The 20,480-nt window shown below is 43.2% G+C and overlaps 1 protein-coding gene across 3 annotated transcripts in view; it reads right to left on the bottom strand.

Annotated features, from left to right (window-relative positions):
* Nucleotides 1-20,480, bottom strand: part of fhod3b (formin homology 2 domain containing 3b) — a 78,835-nt gene that overhangs the window by 29,566 nt on the left and 28,789 nt on the right. For all 3 annotated transcript variants that reach the window (XM_084027315.1, XM_084027316.1, XM_084027317.1), the window contains exons 4-5: nt 1,903-1,970; nt 480-585 (exon numbers count right to left, since the gene is read on the bottom strand). In XM_084027315.1, coding sequence (XP_083883441.1) covers nt 480-585; nt 1,903-1,970 — 174 coding nt within the window. The remainder of the gene's footprint in view (nt 1-479; nt 586-1,902; nt 1,971-20,480) is intronic.

Genomic DNA, 20,480 nt, shown 5'->3' with positions numbered 1-20,480 from the left:
CAGAACTTTTATTAGCCACTCAAGCATGTGCGACCTGCCCCCTCACAGCAGGCTGTTAAATGGTAGTGACCATGCAGCGAGCGCTAGGAATCCCATGGTCCTCTGGTATCCCCGACCACGCTGCCCCTCTTTCGACCTTAACACGCATAATCTTTCCTCTTACTGACATGAGACGGATGAATTAAGCAGCTGCAGAACTTGGCCTTAATTCCACAGTATCTTTGGCACACGTGAGCTTGTTTATACGCCTCAGGTGTGTGAGTGTGAAAAGGTCATCAAGCACAATCATCAATTTACATGGAGTGTGTAAACACATGTGGTTCTGGATAGGTTTATGGGAAGAAAACGGTTACAGGACTGATTGATAACATCCTCGATTAGCATGTGTTGTAAATCGAGGTGTGAGAAAGTAAAGAGGAGGAACGAATGCTGTGATTTTATTGATAAAAAGGAATGGAGCTGGTTTGCAGCCGACCTACCCCTGAGGATGTAATTCTGGTAGTTCTGGTCGGCTTCAGCGCCAACTTTTATCAAGCAGGTCAGACCTTCCTCCACCACGAACTCGTGCACAAGGTCCTTGTCATCCTGGAAAGAGGTCATGGAAAAACAAGGGGAATATTCAAGAACCACAATAGACAGAACCAGAAAATACAACGTATTTCTTTTAAACAAATCAATTTGATGGATTTAGATCTGTCACACCACATAACTGCCTTCAGCGTTACGTAAACCATTAAGTGCATGAATGTTGGTTGCAAATGATTGGCTGAAAATGAAAGAGATTGCAGAAAATTATAATAATCTGGGATTTGTTGTTTAATGGCTCATAAAACTTTTTCCAATTACTCAAAGTTTTACAAGATTTAAATGATAATGAAATAAATCAACCGCCAAAAACAACTGCAGGGAAAGTTGAGATGATTTATGCTGCTGACCCAATTCATAAATTACACACACGTCTTCTGCACAAAATGGATAAATTACTTGTCACGCTTCAAGCAGCGAATGTGATGCAACAAATCTTTCTATCACTGCAACAAAACTAAACTAAAAAAAACAATTAGTGGGGAGAACAGGTGCTCTGACTTCTTTCTGTCACATTTGCCAGAGGCCATGAGCACATTTCACAATCCAGCCTTTCAAAAGAAATTCTCAGATGAATAAATTAATCATCTACCGGTATTTGTTTACATTCAGTTCTAGCTCCTGCAAGTGCAATGAGACATGCATTCTGCCTACAGGGAGTTGCCCTGCTTTGGCCTCCACACTTACACACTTTCTATTCGGTGACTAAACTACCTGCAACTCTCACACCTGTCAACGACTCCGTCATCTAAGACACTGCACCACTGCAATGTAGAGAAGTAATGCTGATATCAGGCCAGGTGGATACGAACAACAGAAACCCTGCAAAGCCACTCATAGTGTAAAAAGTGGGGTATTCTAATCTATTCTAGGCTTGCATCAATGTCTGTTGCTCTCTTTTCCATCTTACTGTTGGTTAACCCTCCCCCTCTATGGCCGACTGCCCGCCAGGCCAGCCCAGCCCAGTGTGTAAAGTATGACCAGACCTGAACACTCCACAGCTGCCACGAAGGCAGACTCTCAGCAGCACAACTCTGCCTCAAGAAAACAATGTTGTGTCCAAGTGGGAGTGTGTGTGTGCACCGAGGCATGTGTACATGCTACATATGCTTTTGCATGTTAATGTGTGTGCATGAACATTCAAAGAGCATGGCAGAAGATAATTCACATGCCGACAAATGCTGCACTTTTGCAAAATGCCTCTGAGATCATGAAAAACAAGACACCCAGTGGAATTCACTGCATCTTGTGAGCTGGAGATTTTTAAAAAGATAGTTCTTACGGATCCGGAAAAAGCAAAGAGAGAGAAATAATTACCTGAAAAATCTGCTTGAGGGAAAAGAGGGCTCTTCGTAGCTCCCGTCCAGTAGAGTTGTAGAGTTTTTCTGTGAGAAAGAAAAGGAAAAGAGTGGAAAATCAACTGACAGCCACACATGTGGTATCTTTATACGATGTTGTACAAAAAGCGAATACGTAAAATGGTCAAGACATCACTGCGATTTCCCCTTGAACAATTCCAGTGCCTATCTACTCGTGTTTTAGTCCCATTTGCAGTACACATAATGTTTCCACGACAAACTACAATGTCTCCTTCAAAATCACTTCCTCGTGTCTGCGTCATGCACACATCATTGGCAGCAATTATCCCCGAGCAGCTTAATGTGAAAAATGTCCTGCAAAAGGAAAAGTGAGAGCAAAAGAACAGTAGGAGCCACTCAGAGCACATCTGTGGAGAGTTAGTGAACAGTGGATGTTTCCTGCTGACAAAGCCATATCTGTAGCTTACCATAATACAAAGTCAAGGCAGAAACCTAAGCCAATAGCCACCACAATGGCTAAGAAACAATACACCCATTAATCAGTTATGGAAACACCAGAGAGCACTAGAGGAGCGATATGATGGATGACAGATGCTTGTGATTGAGGCGAACATCTCCTGCAACTACTCTGACAATCCTTCAACCTGTGTGCAATTGCCACAGTCTGCCAGGGAGTGGCAGTGTTGAGCTCAATCATAGTTGGAGCTCACTCATCACTGCTGTATGAACTCTCTCTGACTCAGCAAAACCTGCCTCTCTGCTGCTGCAGATACAGCAGCATACAGTATAGTCCAGAGCAGTGCAGTATCGGTTAGTACTCTCTCTTTGTGCTGGTCTGTCAGCATTTTCTTTTCATTCAACGGTTGCTTTTATTGGGATGCAAAATGACTTTGATCGGTACTCTCGTTTGAAAGTATCTTCGATTAGGAAAGATCCGACAGGATGACGGGGATGCACACAAAAAAAGCATGAGGCAGCCTCTCCCTCCCTCTCTCTCTGTCTAACACACACACCCTATATAGAGCCCTTTGCAATGTGTCTCTGGTCTGTTTGTTGCACCACTGCAGCTGTTGCAGTCCTGACCGGATGGCCGGGGTTTACCATCGTTCATGCATGTGTGTGTGTTTTACTTAGAAGATGAATATCCAAAACATGCAACTGGGAGAAGCAGATCAAGCAGACACAACATGCAACAACATGGTTTTTATGAGAAATTATATTTCTGGATCCACTTGGATTAATCTGATGATGATCAGCTGCGATAGGAGGAAGGGGGTGGGGCCGAGGCTCGGCCTTTTGTCTTTTAGCAAACGTGTAGAAAGCTTGTGAGAACGGGGGGACCGCTACAGTCTTTCACAATGTTTTCTTGAGAATAAATCAACCAAATGAACACAATGAAATCAGCAACTGCAGAGGTGTGATTCGGACTGTTTAAAGTGGGAGTTGGGAGCTCTCTGTAATGTGGCAGTATAAAGGAAGTACAAAGTACAGGCCATGACACGGTCAACGACTCCGGCTCCTCTGGAATAACTGCCGTTAAAAGACACATGACCGACTTCACGGAGGAGAGACGGAGACCTGTGTGGACGGCAAGCCCTGATCAGCTGACTCGCCAGACCATGTGCTGAGGCCTCTGAGTAAAACAAGAGATGGATGAAGCCTGTGACTAGCCTAAATGAATTCATTAAATGGATGAGATGAACTGTGAACTCAGAGGGATGATCAATAAAACTGATGGATATAACACACACACACACACACACACACACACACACACACACACACACACACACACACACACACACACACACACACACACACACACACACACAGAGAGCACTAATGAGTTTTGTGTCCTTATAAACAGCTGCCACAAATTATATTCTAGTGTGAGAAACACACACACTGAATGAGTGCATATGCTTATGATTAAGAGCGAGAGACCTCTATTCATTATTGTCTCTTCAGCTGATGAACTGAGAGAGAGACAGAGAGAGAGACAGAGACATAAACAGGGTGTGTGTTGCCATTTTTGTGGGCAAAACACAGGCTACTTGTAGACACTGGACCAGACGGAGCGAGGACTCGTGGTCTGATGTCTTTGGGTGCCTTTCCAGTGACACGCAGCGTTTCCTCAACACACATAAAACATCACACGCAGTGACAGCTTATATTTGGACCCCCACTGTGACAACTATCATGCAGAAAATCCAAACCTTCTGTGAAAAGGCCATGTAAACATACAGCATCTCAATACATAACAATTAAATATATCTCAATCTAGCTTAAAAAATGCCAAATGTGTCAAACAAATGTCGTACTGCATTCCTGGGTTAAACTTGCTGCCATGCTCCACAGGGTTAGGTTTTCTGCAGTTCTGCACACTTATTATACACATATGACTGGTGTAACCCGCTCACTATAACACTGGAGATGATTCTGAAAGGCAGACACCCTGGACAAAGGCTCCCGTGTGATGAGGTTGCATAGTGCGTTCAGAAACGTCACAGTCCCAGCAGAGTTCCTTATCGTCAGACGATGCCTTGTTTCTAATTCATGACTCTGATGGTATTTGGTACCAGCGCAGCAGAGCTGTAAAAATGTTTTGTGCACTCAGTGCCATACATGGCTCAGATGCATAATGAGCGGATGAGTATTGGTCTTTTACGGAGGAGTCCCAGCCAGTCACTGGCAACATCCACAAGGAATAAATCTCTTCAAGTCCAGAGGTATTACGAGGGGAAGCTGTGCGATGTTGGTGATTTGTGTCTTTATAAATAACAGGAAAGGACTGTGACCGAGCCTTCTCGGGTCGGCCCCCCCAGCTGTGGAACTCCCAGCCTGAAGATCTCAGGGTGGCCAAGTCAGCATCGTCCTTTAAATCCCACAACTGACTGTTCTTTGTTTCTTCTCTCCTTTTTGAAAATTGTGATTGTATTTTATTAGCATCTTCGTTGTGGTAAAGCAATATAACTCGATAAAAGTGATGAATTTGATGTTTTTTTATTGTAAAATGTAGAGAGAGAAAAAACCCCTGTACTTTCTATGCTTCCAGTGCTTTCATGCAGGAGTGTGATTGCTCTTCTCTGATAATTTCAATGTATGAAATGAAACAATGTATTTGATATTTAACAAAGATGTATATATTTAGTTTGCGTATGTGGTTGATTCTACATTGAGTAAAATGCAGGCAAAGCTTTTTAAATACTGTGCCCTCCCCTGCAGGTCAAGGTAGGGCCACATCCATTGCTCTGTACCTCAGAAAGATGACTCACAGGTTAGATTAGTGATCTCTAAACAGACAAGCTCTCTGATCGCAGGAGCGGAAAGCTAGAGGAAGATACTCCGGGTTACTCATCACACCTTATACAAAGCAGACTTGATTTGTGCTCCTTCTTCAACTTTAATCGGTGGACTCTTTCTCTTCACAATGCCGCACTTCCTCACGGCCATTACAGATTAATCAGTCAACAGAGAAATTAAACCCAACACTGCTGATGCATGATGCCCAGATCACAGCGCAGCACTAAAAGTGATACATCAGCACCTGGGCTGCTCCTGGGTTTGAATGAATCCCAGGGGCATGTTTTTGCATGCTTGTGTGTGTGTGTGTGTGTGTGTGTGTGTGTGTGTGTGTGTGTGTGTGTGTGTGTGTGTGTGTCAATCAACAACAGCATGGCAGAGAAAATTCTTCCATGCGGAGTTCCAACAGCCATCCACCTCAATAAAACTGTCAGAAAGTTATTCCTGCCCAACACAAAATGAAGCCCATCTGCAGGAACAGATCCCTGTCCGATGTCCACACACCGATGCCCCTCCCAGAGGCCCATCTCTAATGAGAAATAGCTCAGCGGAGATTAGTTCCATACCATTTGGCACAGATATGCACCCAAAAGTATGGGCCCTCTTTCAGGAAAAAAAAAAAACCCGGGCACACATTTATTCAGAGGAGTGGTTTTGAACCCCAACGTTGGCAGTCTCTATTCACCTTACTCTTTCAAACCCACTAACTTGCTACATTTGTCACGGATTTCTTATCGGGCCAAAGCAAACCTGAAGCCTGAAGAACAAAGGAAGACCTGGAGGAGAACACGTAGTTTGGGCACTGTAAAACATTCTGGGTCGAGATTGATACAATACACCCTTTTAAACGTCAGTAGGAGTCACAGTAAATAATCATCTAACCATGTTGCCTCTTCATACCACAAAACAAGACATGCTTAAAATAAAAACGTGCATAAATACAGCTGAAGACAAGCAGCCTGTCTTTTTTATGTCCTCTTTTCATTCCCCTCAGGCTTTTACTGACAAGAACCTGACAGGGAAATGACTCAACCCAGTGGAAGTGTTGCTTCTGATGCCTCATATTAATACACCATAGGGAGCAGCTGTTTTCTCATCTTGAATTGCAATACACCGTCACATTTTCTCAGCTGGAATAGCTACGGGGATGTAATGGTCTCGTAATTATAACAATCATAAAAAGGTAGTAGCGGAATTTCTGTAATCATCAGGAATGTGCTTAACTACCTCGGAGTAGAAGAGCAAAGAGGAGACCTGCTGTGGGGCCTGGTCCATGCAGGCAGGCTTCACGGATAGTTGTGCTACTGCTGAGAAGACAACTTTCACAAGCAAATCTGTGCTCCTTCGGACACCTTCTCATTCTCCCCGGCAGTGCCAGCACATTCCAGTGATGCCGTTTCATGCGAGTCATGAGGTCACGTTTTATTTGTCTCTGCATGCCACTCTCACCCGAAGCCTTGTCGCCACCACTCAACTGCTGGACGACTAGCAAATTATTCAAAAGCAAGACAAATATTTGTTTGGCAGTAAGCCACAAACCGCTCTCATTTTCCATCTGCCAACACATCAAACACGCTCAGCTACTTATCTACATGCATGCCTTTGTTTCCACAAAGTGCCATAAAATGTGAAGGATGACTACCACTGCTCAAGCTTGGCCCCGCAGGCGGAACACATAAACCACATCCAAAGCACAGCCAGGAAACCCACAAAGACCCCACTGGGCAGAGAGACCCCGCACACACCACGGTAAATTTAACTGTGCTTGCTTTCACGAGCGGACGAGGAGTTAGATGGGGAGGATGGCTAGCATCATATTGGTGATTGTCGATAAAACACCCGTAACAATGCAGCATGAAATCTACAGCTTTCATGTGGGATGCAGAGATGCTAAATGTTTGAAAGAATACAGCACAGTTTCTAACCCAACCCCTACTGTTGCTAGAAATTAGCATAAAAAAGACAAAAACATTGATTTTGAGAGTTTCCGTAGGGGAGATAAAAGTTAACACTTCGTTGGTACAACATTTGACCTACTTAATTCCAAAGCTTTATTTTTGGTCATGATACCACCGTGTGAGGTCAGTGACAGGGTGAATTGATGATAATTCACTTTCCTCCCTGGAGAAAACTACAGGTAGATTCTGTGTTGGGAGTGTTTTCTTGTGTAGCCTAGCAGGAAGGTCAGTGTCTACTGCAAAGTTCTGTTATGGTCAAAGCTGGACCGAGAGCCTCGGTCCCAGCCAGCGCCCTGCCCATGTCTGCATTTAGCCCCGTCTCAGAGCCCCGGAGCCCGTTCCAATGGTCAGTAAAGGCCACAGACTCTGTGAGAGGTGACGGCGGTCAGACTGAGCTCAGGCAAACTGTAGCCATCTGTGAGACCACAGTCTCTTGTGTGCCAGCAACGCCACATCACTGCCTGCCATGTGTAAGGATAAAGGGACCCATCTTTCATTTTCGTCCCCTGGTATTTTCATGAGAAGCCCTCGAGTTTACAGTATGCGTAATGGCCCTCTGCAGTCACGAAACACAGCAGCACAACAACATCAGCAGTGCTTCCTTCTCCTTTTTCCCCCTTTCTCTCTGTCTCCATAAGGGAAACCTCCTGTTCCAACATTTATGAAGAGAAAACAAGTAATTAAGGTGGAAGACCTCCCAAAACGTGCAGCGGCTTGTAACGTGCTACTTTGTGGACTAAGGTTTTTTATTCCCTCCTCTCTGAACACAAACACACGGTGAATGATGAGGTTAATAAAAGCAGATCACAGCACTCAGGTGGGAATCATTAAGTGGGAATGCAGGTAAGAATGAGATCACTTTCAACGTGTTTGGGTTTTGGGTGCAACCACAAAAGTGGATCAAGACAATTACATGGACAATGTGTGTGTGTGTGTGTGTGGGTGCGTGCGTGTGTGTGTTGGTGTACTTGAACTGCACACGCTCACACCGGCAGTTTACAAAGTGCACGGAGGGAAAAAAAGACATTAATTAATTTGTTCCTGTTGCCTGGAGTTTATTCAAATGCTTTGGAAGCCGTGATGGAAGACATATGGAGATGATGGTTTAGATTAGAGAAAACGCAGTCGGGCCACACAGACTACAGAAGCCTCTGTCATTGGGAGCAGGCCTCTCAGGAAGCCCTGGACGGACCCACGGGGCGTGAAAGTCTCCGAGCAGACACACAGCTGAGGCATGGGACAAGATCAAGATCATCAACATAACCAATAAACCTGGGCTGACTCTAGCGAGGAGAAAAGTGTTAACAGGACGGTAAAACACTGTTTAAATGGGTGCTGTGTGCTTTGCTTTAATTAACGGATACTTTCTACACACGGCACAGGATAAAATATGTACGGGCACACACGTCCTTTCAACTCTGTTGACGACAGTGTTAGGAACATGCAAATAAACCATGTTAAAGCATTTTGATTCAATTTCCTTCACGGATGTTGTACCTGGACTTCCTCTGCACATCGCGTGGAGAGCACGGTGTCTAAAACCTCACAGGGGCAGCGTGGGGGATCGGGTTTCTGGCCTGCGACACTCTATCCTGGCAGAGACATTTGATACCAAGGCATACCACCGCTTAGTTCCAATAAACACAAAACCTGGCCCGCAGACCTCAACAGCACTCATTGTCCCTCCATGGAACTGGGGAAATTGGATTGTTGTGTTTATTGATGTGTTTACATAAGACTTTCAGCGAACGTTTATGTTTTTGTCAGTCACAATCATTCTTCTGGAAGGCAGCAGTGGCCGTCTTGTAGCTTGGAGCGGCTGGAGCAGAATACTGTTTAGCCTCGAACGTCTTGTCATTATTCTTGAAAAGGTTGAAAATGTTTTGCAGAGCACTTAAAGGGCATCGCAGGCTAATTATCTCCTGGTAGGTCTCTTCAATAAAATGTACGCTAACCAGCTGTCAAGATGCTATCTGACGCTGTCAAAGAGAAACAGTAGAGGAAAGTGAGGGTGGAATCTGCAGAATTCCAGACGGGGAAAAGACATGACAGCAAGGCCGATGTGAGGACAGACAAATCTTTCATTAGTGCCTGCCTGTCTAATGAGTCATTCCTTAGCTACCAGGTGGGGTGACCCTCACTAAACCTCCCCCAGTGAATACCCCCCTTTTCTTCCTTGCTTTTTTTTGTAGCTCACTGCCCCCTTTCACCTCCTCAGCAGGGTTTCCCCACACTCGCCACCACTGACACAGATAGGTAGTGGAGCGGAGCGCAGGGTAAAGGCATGTACTCGTTCAGCAGACCAGACAAAAGCCCGACACAGATATAAACTAGGGGGGGTCGACAAATGAAGTGGGTCTAGTTGGTGTTGGTGACACGGACGGCTGTAACACAGTTAATGCTATAGCAACTGACAGAGGTGAAGCTGGTCGTTAGTGTTGTTTCTGAGACTCTGCAGGTTAATGCTTCTCTAATCTCTGTATACACGTTTGGAGGGAGGTTGGGTCGAGGCTGCTCCCCATGTGTTGCTTGGCAGCTGCTTCGGCCAAACAGCTTTTCTTACTGCAGTAAAAAAAGAAAAAACAGCCATAGATGCAGGACCAGATGCAAAAAGAGCAATATTATATATTCACATGTGCTCACATATAGTTCTTTTTTTTACGTTTTATCTATAAAAGACGAGGCCACAAAGCCAATTTCTCAATTTAGACTTTATGATCTTTCAAATCAAAAACATTTGTCTTCACATGTTGCAATTAATCGAGAATTGTGCAGGTTTTCTTCAACCCTAAAGCAGGGTTGGAAAATATTCTCAACAATGACCTCAGTGACTCTCGCCAAACCCACTTCATCCCCCTCTACCTCTCTCACTTTCCTTGGCTGTCTCTCTGCCTCCGACTTACTCTGCTCCCTCCTATTCTTAACAACCTGACACGTGGGGAAACGCACCAGTGCAAACGCCGTCCAATAAACGCAGTCGTGCTGAGACCACATCTATTTCAGATGCTGCTGCTCTCAGAATAGGAAGCAGACCGATGTGGGAGCGCTCACATCTGTGACAGTACACCGTCTCATTTCCATACTGGCCACACTGTGACTGTACTTAATGGAAAAGAGATGGAAAAATAGCTCTCCCATCGTACGTCTTTCTGTCAAAAACACCTAGTTTGTGCACATGTGGGACGCATTGCAGTCTCCCCCCAAATCCTACTTTCTTCCTTTTTTCTAATTTCTACCAGGGCAAAATGTGTTTCCTCCTCACTGAGACAGAAGTGGACCTCTGGCATCTGTCTGTCAGTGGTTTAGGTAAGGACACAATCTAGTTAACCTGACATCCAGTCTTATAAGAGCAGCCCCCTGTCATCAGTGTTGCTCTCAACCCATAATGACCCGAGGTAATTACTTCCACCAGTCGGGGACAGACGGACACATTTGACAGGAAAGAGAATCCAGTGGAAACTATGAAACTCCAATATTGGGGATTTCTTTTTTTTTTTTATTACACAAACTAAATAATTAAGTGGTCTTTTACGACACAATAAAGTTCTCCTACCTCATTAATACACGATCTAAACACTCGTTGGAAAATGTCACAATGCTGGAAATGGGGCTGTTGTTGTTGTAGCCTCCGATACATGTTTTTCACAGAACAGCCACAAAAAGTAATATAGAAATGCTTGATAGGAGATAAAATGTTTAAATGTGCAAATAAATATGCAAAGAAAATGTAGAATGTATGAGGAAGATGAAGCAGAGGCTTGCATCAGTGTCGGCAATCCCCACATTGTTGTTATGACAGAAACAACAAAAAAGACCAAGCACCCTTTCTCACATACGTGACATCAATTCAAACACGAGTCATTTCTTGGCTGTGTGAACTTTAAGCCATTATCTTTGATCCAGATCCACAATCAGACCAGCAGACGTTACCTACAGTACAATCATCAAACAAGCTAGAGCACGAGATGGTTTTCATAGCGTGTGTGAGCTCTCCTTCTTTCATCTGGCCTTCAAAGTCTCAGTCCTGCCGTGATTTCTAATGAATCCATGGAGGATGACAATGAGGAATGAGCTTTATCAAACGCTGTCCAGCTTTAATAGGTATGATTGGACAGGAAAGCGGTGATGACACTATGTAGTGACCTGTGATCATGAACGCACATGTTCAGACTCCCCTGGTGTTGCACAAGTTCCCTGTCACGTCAGATTTGTTGCACCCTGGCACTAGGCTTGCTATGCCGCGCTGGGTGTCGAGTGTGAGCTGACTGCTGACAGGTGGCCGAGGAAAGGTCAAGTCAGCACTATTATCGACAACTAAACAGGCATGATACAATGGTCTTACATGTCAGAGGTGATATGATATTTTTGGCGTATGACAGACTTAGTTCTGACATTGTAAATATCAAACATGAGATGTGATTACATTCCAGTCTTAAGTGCTTCAAAGACCAATTTCCTATGCATCAGAGGAGACAGTTTCATCCTGACTTGTTAAGCGTCTCTGTTGGCGAGGAGGTGTTTTGTTTGGATACAGCTTTATTCTGAGGTGTCACTGGAATGAATATAATCTGCGCTTGGCACAGACAGTCAAAGGACTGAAAGACGTGTTTTGTCCTCCGGAGCCAACCTATTTACCCAACTGGAACAAATTCACAATCAACATGACTGATTGCTCCCGCTTCAAAATCCTATTTAACAATGCCAAATGACTGATGTGTTCACTGTTTTACTCCTCATAGATCATATCACATATTTCTCACTCATGTTATTGTTGGCGGATAGGGATTTAATATTTGCTTGGCAAGCCAAATGAGAACAGTCAACAATCGCCTATTGGCATAATAAAAACATTTTTTTATGAAGTGAACCTGCAACTTTCTCACTGACTGAAAACTGATGGTGGATATTAGACAAACACTGTTGCTCAACATGTAATTGAAAAGGGGATTTCTACACATAAATATGAAGCATTAACACCATCAGAGGCATATGAAGTTCCCAAATCAAAGACAACACAATGCTTCCTCCTCTATCTCAAATATTCAAGCATGCCTTCCTCCCTGTCATCTTAATGGGCAGGGTCAACCGTCATTATTCTCCAGTGCCACTGGGCCACATAGCATTGCTGACACACTTGGACTGATCTGAATAGATACAACAGCACCCTGGATCACTGTACCACACCGGCCTGTCTCGGGGAGGGAAGAGCAAATCCATCAAACTCTAAAACACTCACACACATCAGACATTAATCCCTATCATGATGAAAGGAGAAAAAGAGCCACTCCTCAAATTTGAGATAAAACGTAATAATACCCCTATGATAGATACGGCATGGGTGCCCTTCGTGATCTCTCGTAGCGAGGGAAAGTCAACAAGAGATGGGCCAGTATATTGCAGTAGGCTCCCCTTTTCAGCAACGCGCTGGGCCTCTTCCTCATCACTCATCTGTCACATGTGTGGGTATCTTCTGCACTTTCCAAACAGTGCTGTTCAACCGCGTGGAGGAAACGAAAGCCTTGCTACCATGCATAATCCTTAATGAGCTTATTTATCCACGGTCTGTATTGTTGACTTTAGTTTGACGATATCTTGATGGAAAAACCGTTCAGAGTAAATGTCTGAAAAAGCACAAGATAAACTCCGAGTCACAGAATATTGAGGACATATTTTCTACAACTAGTGAATCGCATTTCTTTTGGTTATAAAAAGGGAAAACCTGAACTGCAAAACCGTCTGCTGTTGCAGATCGTAGCTATATTTTAAACAAGAGACAGAGTTATGGTGCTTTAGTTATTAGTTTCTCAGTTTGACAACCTAACCAATGTCTTCCCAGAATGACTATCTTGAAAAATATGCCTGCTCGGAAAATTAAACAAGCCCCATATCTTCAATACAAAACAAAGGGGAAAATTACTGCTGCAATGAAAAGTGAGACGGGAGAAGGTCTGCTTTTATCGGCAAGTGCTGCCCACTTTGAAGAGAGACATACCTGGCTTTCAGCAAACATGCCCCGGCAGTATAAATCAAACTAAGAGATTTGTGAAAACCACCATTAAGAGCCAGTCATGCATCCCTATAGCATGACAATGTCAAGGTGGAGAGGGATTGGCTGGCATACCAAAAGCACCCTCAATTTCTGATGGGATAAAAAGGCGCTTTGACTCGCAGCACTACAAAGCATCAGACGTCTTTGGCACGAAAGAATGCAAAGTGTTCTCTTACCTTATTTAGCCAAAGCCAGGCATCATATCACAGACCGTGCAATGGGATAAAGGAAGAGGCAGGGCCAAGATTATGATCCAAAGCTATAAAAAACAATGTCAACAAAACATACCATAAAGCAATGAAAATAGATTTTTGGTATGGGGATGTGCCCAGCCCCAACACACTTCTTTTAAGGAGGCTCCACATGCCTCGGGATAACAGAGGCTCCATAACATGTATTTTGCAGGAAAGGGATGGGGTGGATATATGGCACCTCTTGTTACTCCAATAAGTGGGAGAGTTATTCAAAGACTAATTCCAGATTAATGCAATCTGCTTCTAAACGCATGAATCGGACATTGTCAAACATGACAAGCCACAGAACGGGAGGTTTACCTTGGCCACTTTCTTATTTCCCAGCTAATGATACATCAGATTAAATTCCAACACTAATGGCTAAAACAGCGCTGCTCACACGGCTGACACATTCTGATATACACCGTTTACTACTGTATTTTATCCACTGGCACCAAGTCTCCATTATTTCTCTTTGCAGGACTTCCAAGTGTGTGCGTGTGTGTGAGTGCTTTATCATCTAAGCGTTTGTGTGTCTCCCAAGAAGATAGAGGTAAGAGATTCCTGGCAGTCTGTACAAGGAAAAGTACTGACATATGGGAATGTGAACGAGTCACAGTAAATAAACTGAAAGAGAAATTATTCAATAATACCTGGTCAGAATGAGATGTATTCTAGCTTTAAAAGTATCAGCAGCTAGTTATAGTACATGACTATGTAAAGTGGGTGTCTATACCATCCTAACCCCTAGAGGTCTCTGTCTGGTATTATTCCCAGCTTTAATGTGTTTGCATGAGAAGTAGAACAGGTTTAACAGTCCCGACAAGACGGGAGGCCGGTGCAATAAAGCTGGAGAGAAAAAAAAGAGAGCGAGAGAAGGTCCTTGCTCTCTGCGCAGCAGGGGGTGAGCTTTACGCATGACTGGGCCTAAATCTATGGAGACACAACCGTGAAAAAAAGGCCTTGCATAATATTGGTCAATGTGATGACATTGTGGTGTTGGTTCAACCCCCCTGCAAAATAAAGCTCAAAATACTGATTGGCTAACTTTGGCTTGTATACTATAACTTGCATTCATACGTTGGCAGATATGCAAATAGCAGTACATATATGATCTCTATAAAGGTTTACTTTTTGCAAACTTACTGCTATATTAAGAAAAGTTTGGTTTTTTTCACAACTGGGTGGTTTTTGCTGCAATTTAGGTTAAAGATACTTCTAAAACCCTCCTTTGTCCCCAAACTGGCTTCATTGTGTTGTCGCACAGAAGATCCCAAATTTACCACAAACTAACTTGGCAACAAAAGCCGGATGGTTTGGACTCTCGTACACCGTGCATGACCACACATACCTTTGCAGTACGGTTTGCATGAGGCTGTGGGTGTACTGCAGGGTGTAGCCCTGATGCCTTTCAAAACAGTGGATTTCATAGAAATTCTTTTTTTTGTGCCCCACTGGGCTTGTTGTACAGAGACCATGATGGATTGTAAATCTTAGAGCTCACCTCATTTGTCTTTCATCTCGATTGACCATGACCTACCCGTAAAATCAGCTGGACTTAAGAGCCAAAATTTGAAAATAATATTTATGGCTTCACACGACCTACATATATGCCTGTTCATCTACTCTTCACCTCCTAAAAAAGGCAAAGAAAAAAGGCAATAATGCTGAGGTTTCTCTTTTTTTTGGGGGGGGGGGGTGGGGGGGACTTCAACAGGCAACAGCCCTGCATGATCATACCATAACAAGTTCAGACACCTTAGCCTGGTACCACATTCAAGCCGTTTGATGTTTTCACATTAAGCAACCCCATTCCTCTGATACTCACCCCTCTTTCGCACCCCTCCAATTTCCACCCTGCACTGACCCTGTGCCAGTTTCACCAAAATCTTTTCAAGCACACCTGGTAGTGATTAGACTCAAACACAGCATAAAGCTCATGAGTGCTGCTGCTGAAGACAGGAAGAACATGACCAAAAAAAGTACCCTCATTTACACTTCTATGCTTTACACTTTCACAGTGGAGAATACACTTGACTTTGCATGCTTATGTCTTTAGACATCTGAGGTTTAATCCGGCTACTTTGTGTGTGCAGTTGGACCAAAGATAACTGCAGTAAAAGTGTAGTGTGCCTAAATGTGTCCAAGTCTGAAAGTGTCATGTAGTGTAGGAATGCAGATCTATCATGTTTTATTTCACAGAACATCTGTTGGAAATATTTTTCCTAAAATAGGTTTGACCGACGATCAGAGGTTAGTGTTTTGTGACAAAGATGAAGAGGAGTTGGCCATTATAGAGCAAGGGTGAGGTTCTTATAAAAGGTTGCCACGCCTGCTGAGGAGTGTTAAAGTACTGTACCATAGGTGGAGTCAGGATGATTAGAGTCACATTTACCAGCTGCTGTATTAAAAGGTTTAATGGGTGGTGCAATTGTGCCGATTTAGACCAACTTTCACTATTCAGGAGTTTTAAAATGAGTGTCAGATTCCAGGAACCTCCCTCGCCACATAACTGACTAATATCAGCAGGTATACAGTAGATACTGGAATAAAAACAACGTTGTGGTCCCGGTGTTTAATCTGCCAAATATGTCCATGTTCTTGAAAAGTTCTGGCTGTTCTCAAGGCTACAGTGGGTGTCTGACTGGACTATGCTTGGCTCCGATCTGCTTCAGATCAGTGTGGAACTTTGGAAATGCTGGACCAAGCCAGCTGGATTCCATAAAGGCCTCAAAGCAGCCATTGCACTCTCCTGCAAAAGCCACGGGATTTAACCAGCGGACAACGTAACCTGTATATATTCTAAATAATACATGATTAGAAAGAGGCAAGGTTAGATAAGCAGAGCGGAATATACCACACAATTACAGACTTACAAACACAAGCTGTGTTTGGATGGAGAACAATAGTGGCTTGTAAATGAATGCTATGATTTGCATACTATTGAAGTATGAAAAAGGAAGAAAGAACACATTTTACTCAATGACTAAACAAACATTGAAACCTTCCTAATGGTATCCAGAGGGGAAACAGACATGTTTGTTTACAATGTCAGGGTAATGGCTTTGCTATTTCATATGGTCTCCTTCAAGAGGACTGTTGTTGATATGTTTGATCACGGGTGGGGAGGATTTGATTTGTTTCTTTTTTTTTTTGTATTGTTTTCCTACATTTTCCATGATTGGACAGAGAGAGGATGTGATAACTGTACTATAATACACCACATTACCACCAGCTTACATACGTTGTAGACTCGCTCATTTTAAAAGAAAGCATGAATAATATTTTGAACTTGGCCTCAGTCAAAGCTGTGATTTGTAAGTTGGCAGCAAGCAGTCATTACTGTGGTGTCGGCTGTTGCACTTCCCAGAAATAACATTGAAATCAAACAGTGTAGCCGTGCAGGTTGATCATTGATTTACGCAGCTCCTGGTCGTTTCAACAAGCCAGTTTTTTCCTCTGTGATTGTCCAGCTGCACTGAGGTGAGAAAGCAAACTGGGATTGAACTGCTCCGTCAGTTTGGCCATAACCCAAATGTACTGAGCCAATTATAAATGTCATTTGATGGTGGTGCTAGATAAACAGTTAAAGAGATTATTAAAGTTAATGTGATGCATCCTGAGGGGGACATTTATGTACCAAATGCCAATCCATCTAATAGTTAAAAAGACCCCCAAAACCTCACAATGTCGCTAGAGGAAAATCAAAGGGATCATCAAAGTAAGCAAGAGTCATCATTTGGGGACAACGAAGGTCGGTACATAATTTCACAGGAATCTATTAAATAATTCAGATATTTCAGTCTGGACCAAAGTGACTCATCATATTCCCTGGAGCTACACCACTAGCGTGGCTAAAGAAAATGTGCACTTGGAGATGTTATAGACTATTACTTTAAGACATTAAGAGCAAAGTAAACTATGAATAATACACATCCACTGATTAAACTAATTATAGTCCCATTAAAGTCTATACTCTTAACCACAAACCGGCACTAACTGTTCTACTGTACTTTTAATCAGACAGACTTGTGTTGAATCTAAACATTTTGTTCAATGGCAAAAAAAGTCAAGCATCATTTGAAATATTTGCAAATATGAGGAAAAAAACACCATCAAATATTTAAAAAAATGCAATATGTGAATGAACGAAGATCAAAAATATCTCCTGGCTTTGAAATCCGACCTAAATGTGTTCCAAATATATTAACAATTATCAACTTATCAGCATCTGGTACTGATTCAAATAGGCTCGGCACATAAATGAGACAAGAGCTGGTGTATTCCCACTGGAAGACACAGGTCCATGCCACTGGCTTTTCTGCTTCAAACACTGACCTTTGACTCCCTGATATCAACAGCTCCTAGTGCTGGGCTGCCTCATCAAGAGCTAATTGTCTCCTTTAAGAAAATACACTATGTTTGAGGATCCACTGGGGGAAGCCCCCCCCTCTGGCCCAGTGCAACAGTAGGTCATTTGTTACCAATCATGTCAGCAACCTCTTGGCCCTCCACATCTTATTCTCAGCCCGTTAAAAGATCGATTGATATAGCTTTGATTGAGACGGACAGGGCAAATCTCCACTGCCAAATGTATAATACAGAGACTGCCAGGATTGTAGTTTTGCAGACCTACTTTCTGAGTTCGTGCACAGCGTAGACCAGATGATCTAATCTTACACTGGGCCAATATGCTCTGCAAGCACCAGATTGCAACATCATGTCAACCTCTGATTTAGAAACAATTTAGGTGTTAAGAATAGCCGTATTTACAAAAGGTCAGAGACTTAAAATCAGATCTGAAAGCGGAGAAGTGTCGCAAGCATTCCTCAGACTGCCGGGTTTGAATTTGAGAGACTCCTTCTGGAGAGCATGTGTTCCCTCTTTCCATGTCGTACGAATGCAATCAACAGGAAGAGTGTAGACCGAGCACTGCATTAAAACTTCATTTCATGGTTAACCCTTGACCTGGATAATTGTTTTTTTACCCTTTCATCCTTATGTTAACACGGCTACTTGAAGCCACAAAATGTCTTCACATCTCCAGACCTTCCCTGAAACAAGCATTAACATAAATATAAAGAAAGCTGTCTCCCCTGCTGTCCATGTCAAAGTGTGTATAATTGCAGCAGAGTGAACACTTTGTGTTTGCATTGCGGGAGAGCAAGTCTGTACTTAGCATGTTGTTTTTAGCTGGTCTTAATGTCTTCCATGTCTGGGCCCATTTGTCTTTGGGCTGACTGGGCCACATCAGTGGGGAACGAGGTGGAGAAGAGTGAAGTCTGCATGTGTGTGATGTGTGTGACGGCTGCAGGCCTGGTTCACAGGACTACCGCTGCCCACTCTGTCACACCAACACACCAAAGCCTCTACTGTAATTAGTAGAGCCATTGTCAGATTATCTTGTATCTATCAAGTACCAGAAAAATATTATAAAACTATAGCATTACTATTTAGGTACAGAAAGACAATAAGGATGCAACTTTGAAATGAGGTGCAACTGGGACTGTGGCGACAGAGTAGGCTGGACTCGCTCACTGGGGTCTGAGGTGATCCATGTCAGTGTGTTTGACAGCGAGGTCAGGCTGAGTCCTCCATTGTTTATCCAAACTGCCAAGCAGAGAGCTGGTACAGGTGATTGTCTGACCTCCGGACCGTGAACTCGTGATTTGCCTGCTTCCTTCTCCCATGTTTACTGATACCGGAGGATAAATCTCAAACCTCTCCATCTCTGAGAGGCAGAGTCCCAGTTAACCTGTGAGTTGTTTAGCATTTCATATTCATCTCACCCATATATGATCTGCTTCCAGAGGAGATCCACATTAACACGGGAAGTTGCTAATAACCGTTGATTTCTTAAACACTATCAATGTCAACTTCTTAATGGTAAAAACAATTGCATTGTTTGCATTATTCAAAAAGATCTGATGGTGAGTCTACTATATATATGATATGAACATTAATACCTCACATTAGCCAAAGACTCATGACCAACCCTCCTTACGATTCATCTCTAAATAAGTAGCACTTAATGCTGTAGCAGTCTCTGGGTCTTGGGTTGCTTGATTAAGTGATCACTTTTATATGATATCTTTTCAATCATACCCTCCATTCAATATCATGTGAATGCAGCCAAACCACTGAGCCCCTGTGCCAGCCTCCAAAAAGCCAAACACAATAAATAGAAAGATATCTTGCCAGAATTACATGGGAGTCCAGTCAATTTGTCCATCCTGTCCTGTGACTGCCCAGCACGGCAAAACACCAGGAAATCAGACAATGGAAGGGGGGGCAGGAGGTAGAGCGGGTTGACTGGCAACCGCAAGATTGCCGGTTCGATCCCCGGCTCCTCCTAGCTGAGTGCCTGGTGTCCCTGAGCAAGACACCTCACCCCAATTGCTCCTGACGAGCTGGCTGTCGCCCTGCGTGGTTGACTCCGCCGTCGGTGTGTGAATGTGTGTATGAATGGGTGAATGTCAGTCATTCCTGTAAAGCGCTTCGGATAAAAGTGCTATATAAATGAGGGCCATTTGGAAGGGAAAATAAGAATATAATCGTTTAAGAATAAAGATATATATGTGTTTAGAATTGTACCTTTAACAAGAACATCCAGCAGAGAAAAAGAGAAAATGACATACATTGTGACACACCAACTGTGTCCACAGTAGTTTGTGACCATAACAGTATAACAAAAAAACATAATCAAATATATTAATCCTATTCATTAGATCTTAATGACAAAAAACAGCTATAAACCACAAGACAGCTAAGCAAACGGACGTGTGAATTCTCTTTGTGTCAATTGAATTGTTGGAGGATGTACAGGCCGACCCAAGCCCACCATTGACCCACACCGTTCTTGCCACAGAGCTGCAGATATATTTACTTGCTAGCAGTTATTTGTTTACTTTCCAAACCGTTATCAATCGCCAACAAATAATCAGTCACTTATATAATTCAAGGGACTACGCATTTAAGGGATAAGAAATTTTGCAATCCGAATTCACGTAGCAATGCTGGGTGTGGAGTCTGA

The sequence above is a fragment of the Eutrigla gurnardus genome, assembly GCF_963514095.1.
Source record: "Eutrigla gurnardus genome assembly, chromosome: 14".
NCBI classification, from domain to species: domain Eukaryota; kingdom Metazoa; phylum Chordata; class Actinopteri; order Perciformes; family Triglidae; genus Eutrigla; species Eutrigla gurnardus.
Note: the sequence above shows the minus strand (reverse complement) of the source record. Positions and strands in the feature narration are given on the sequence as shown.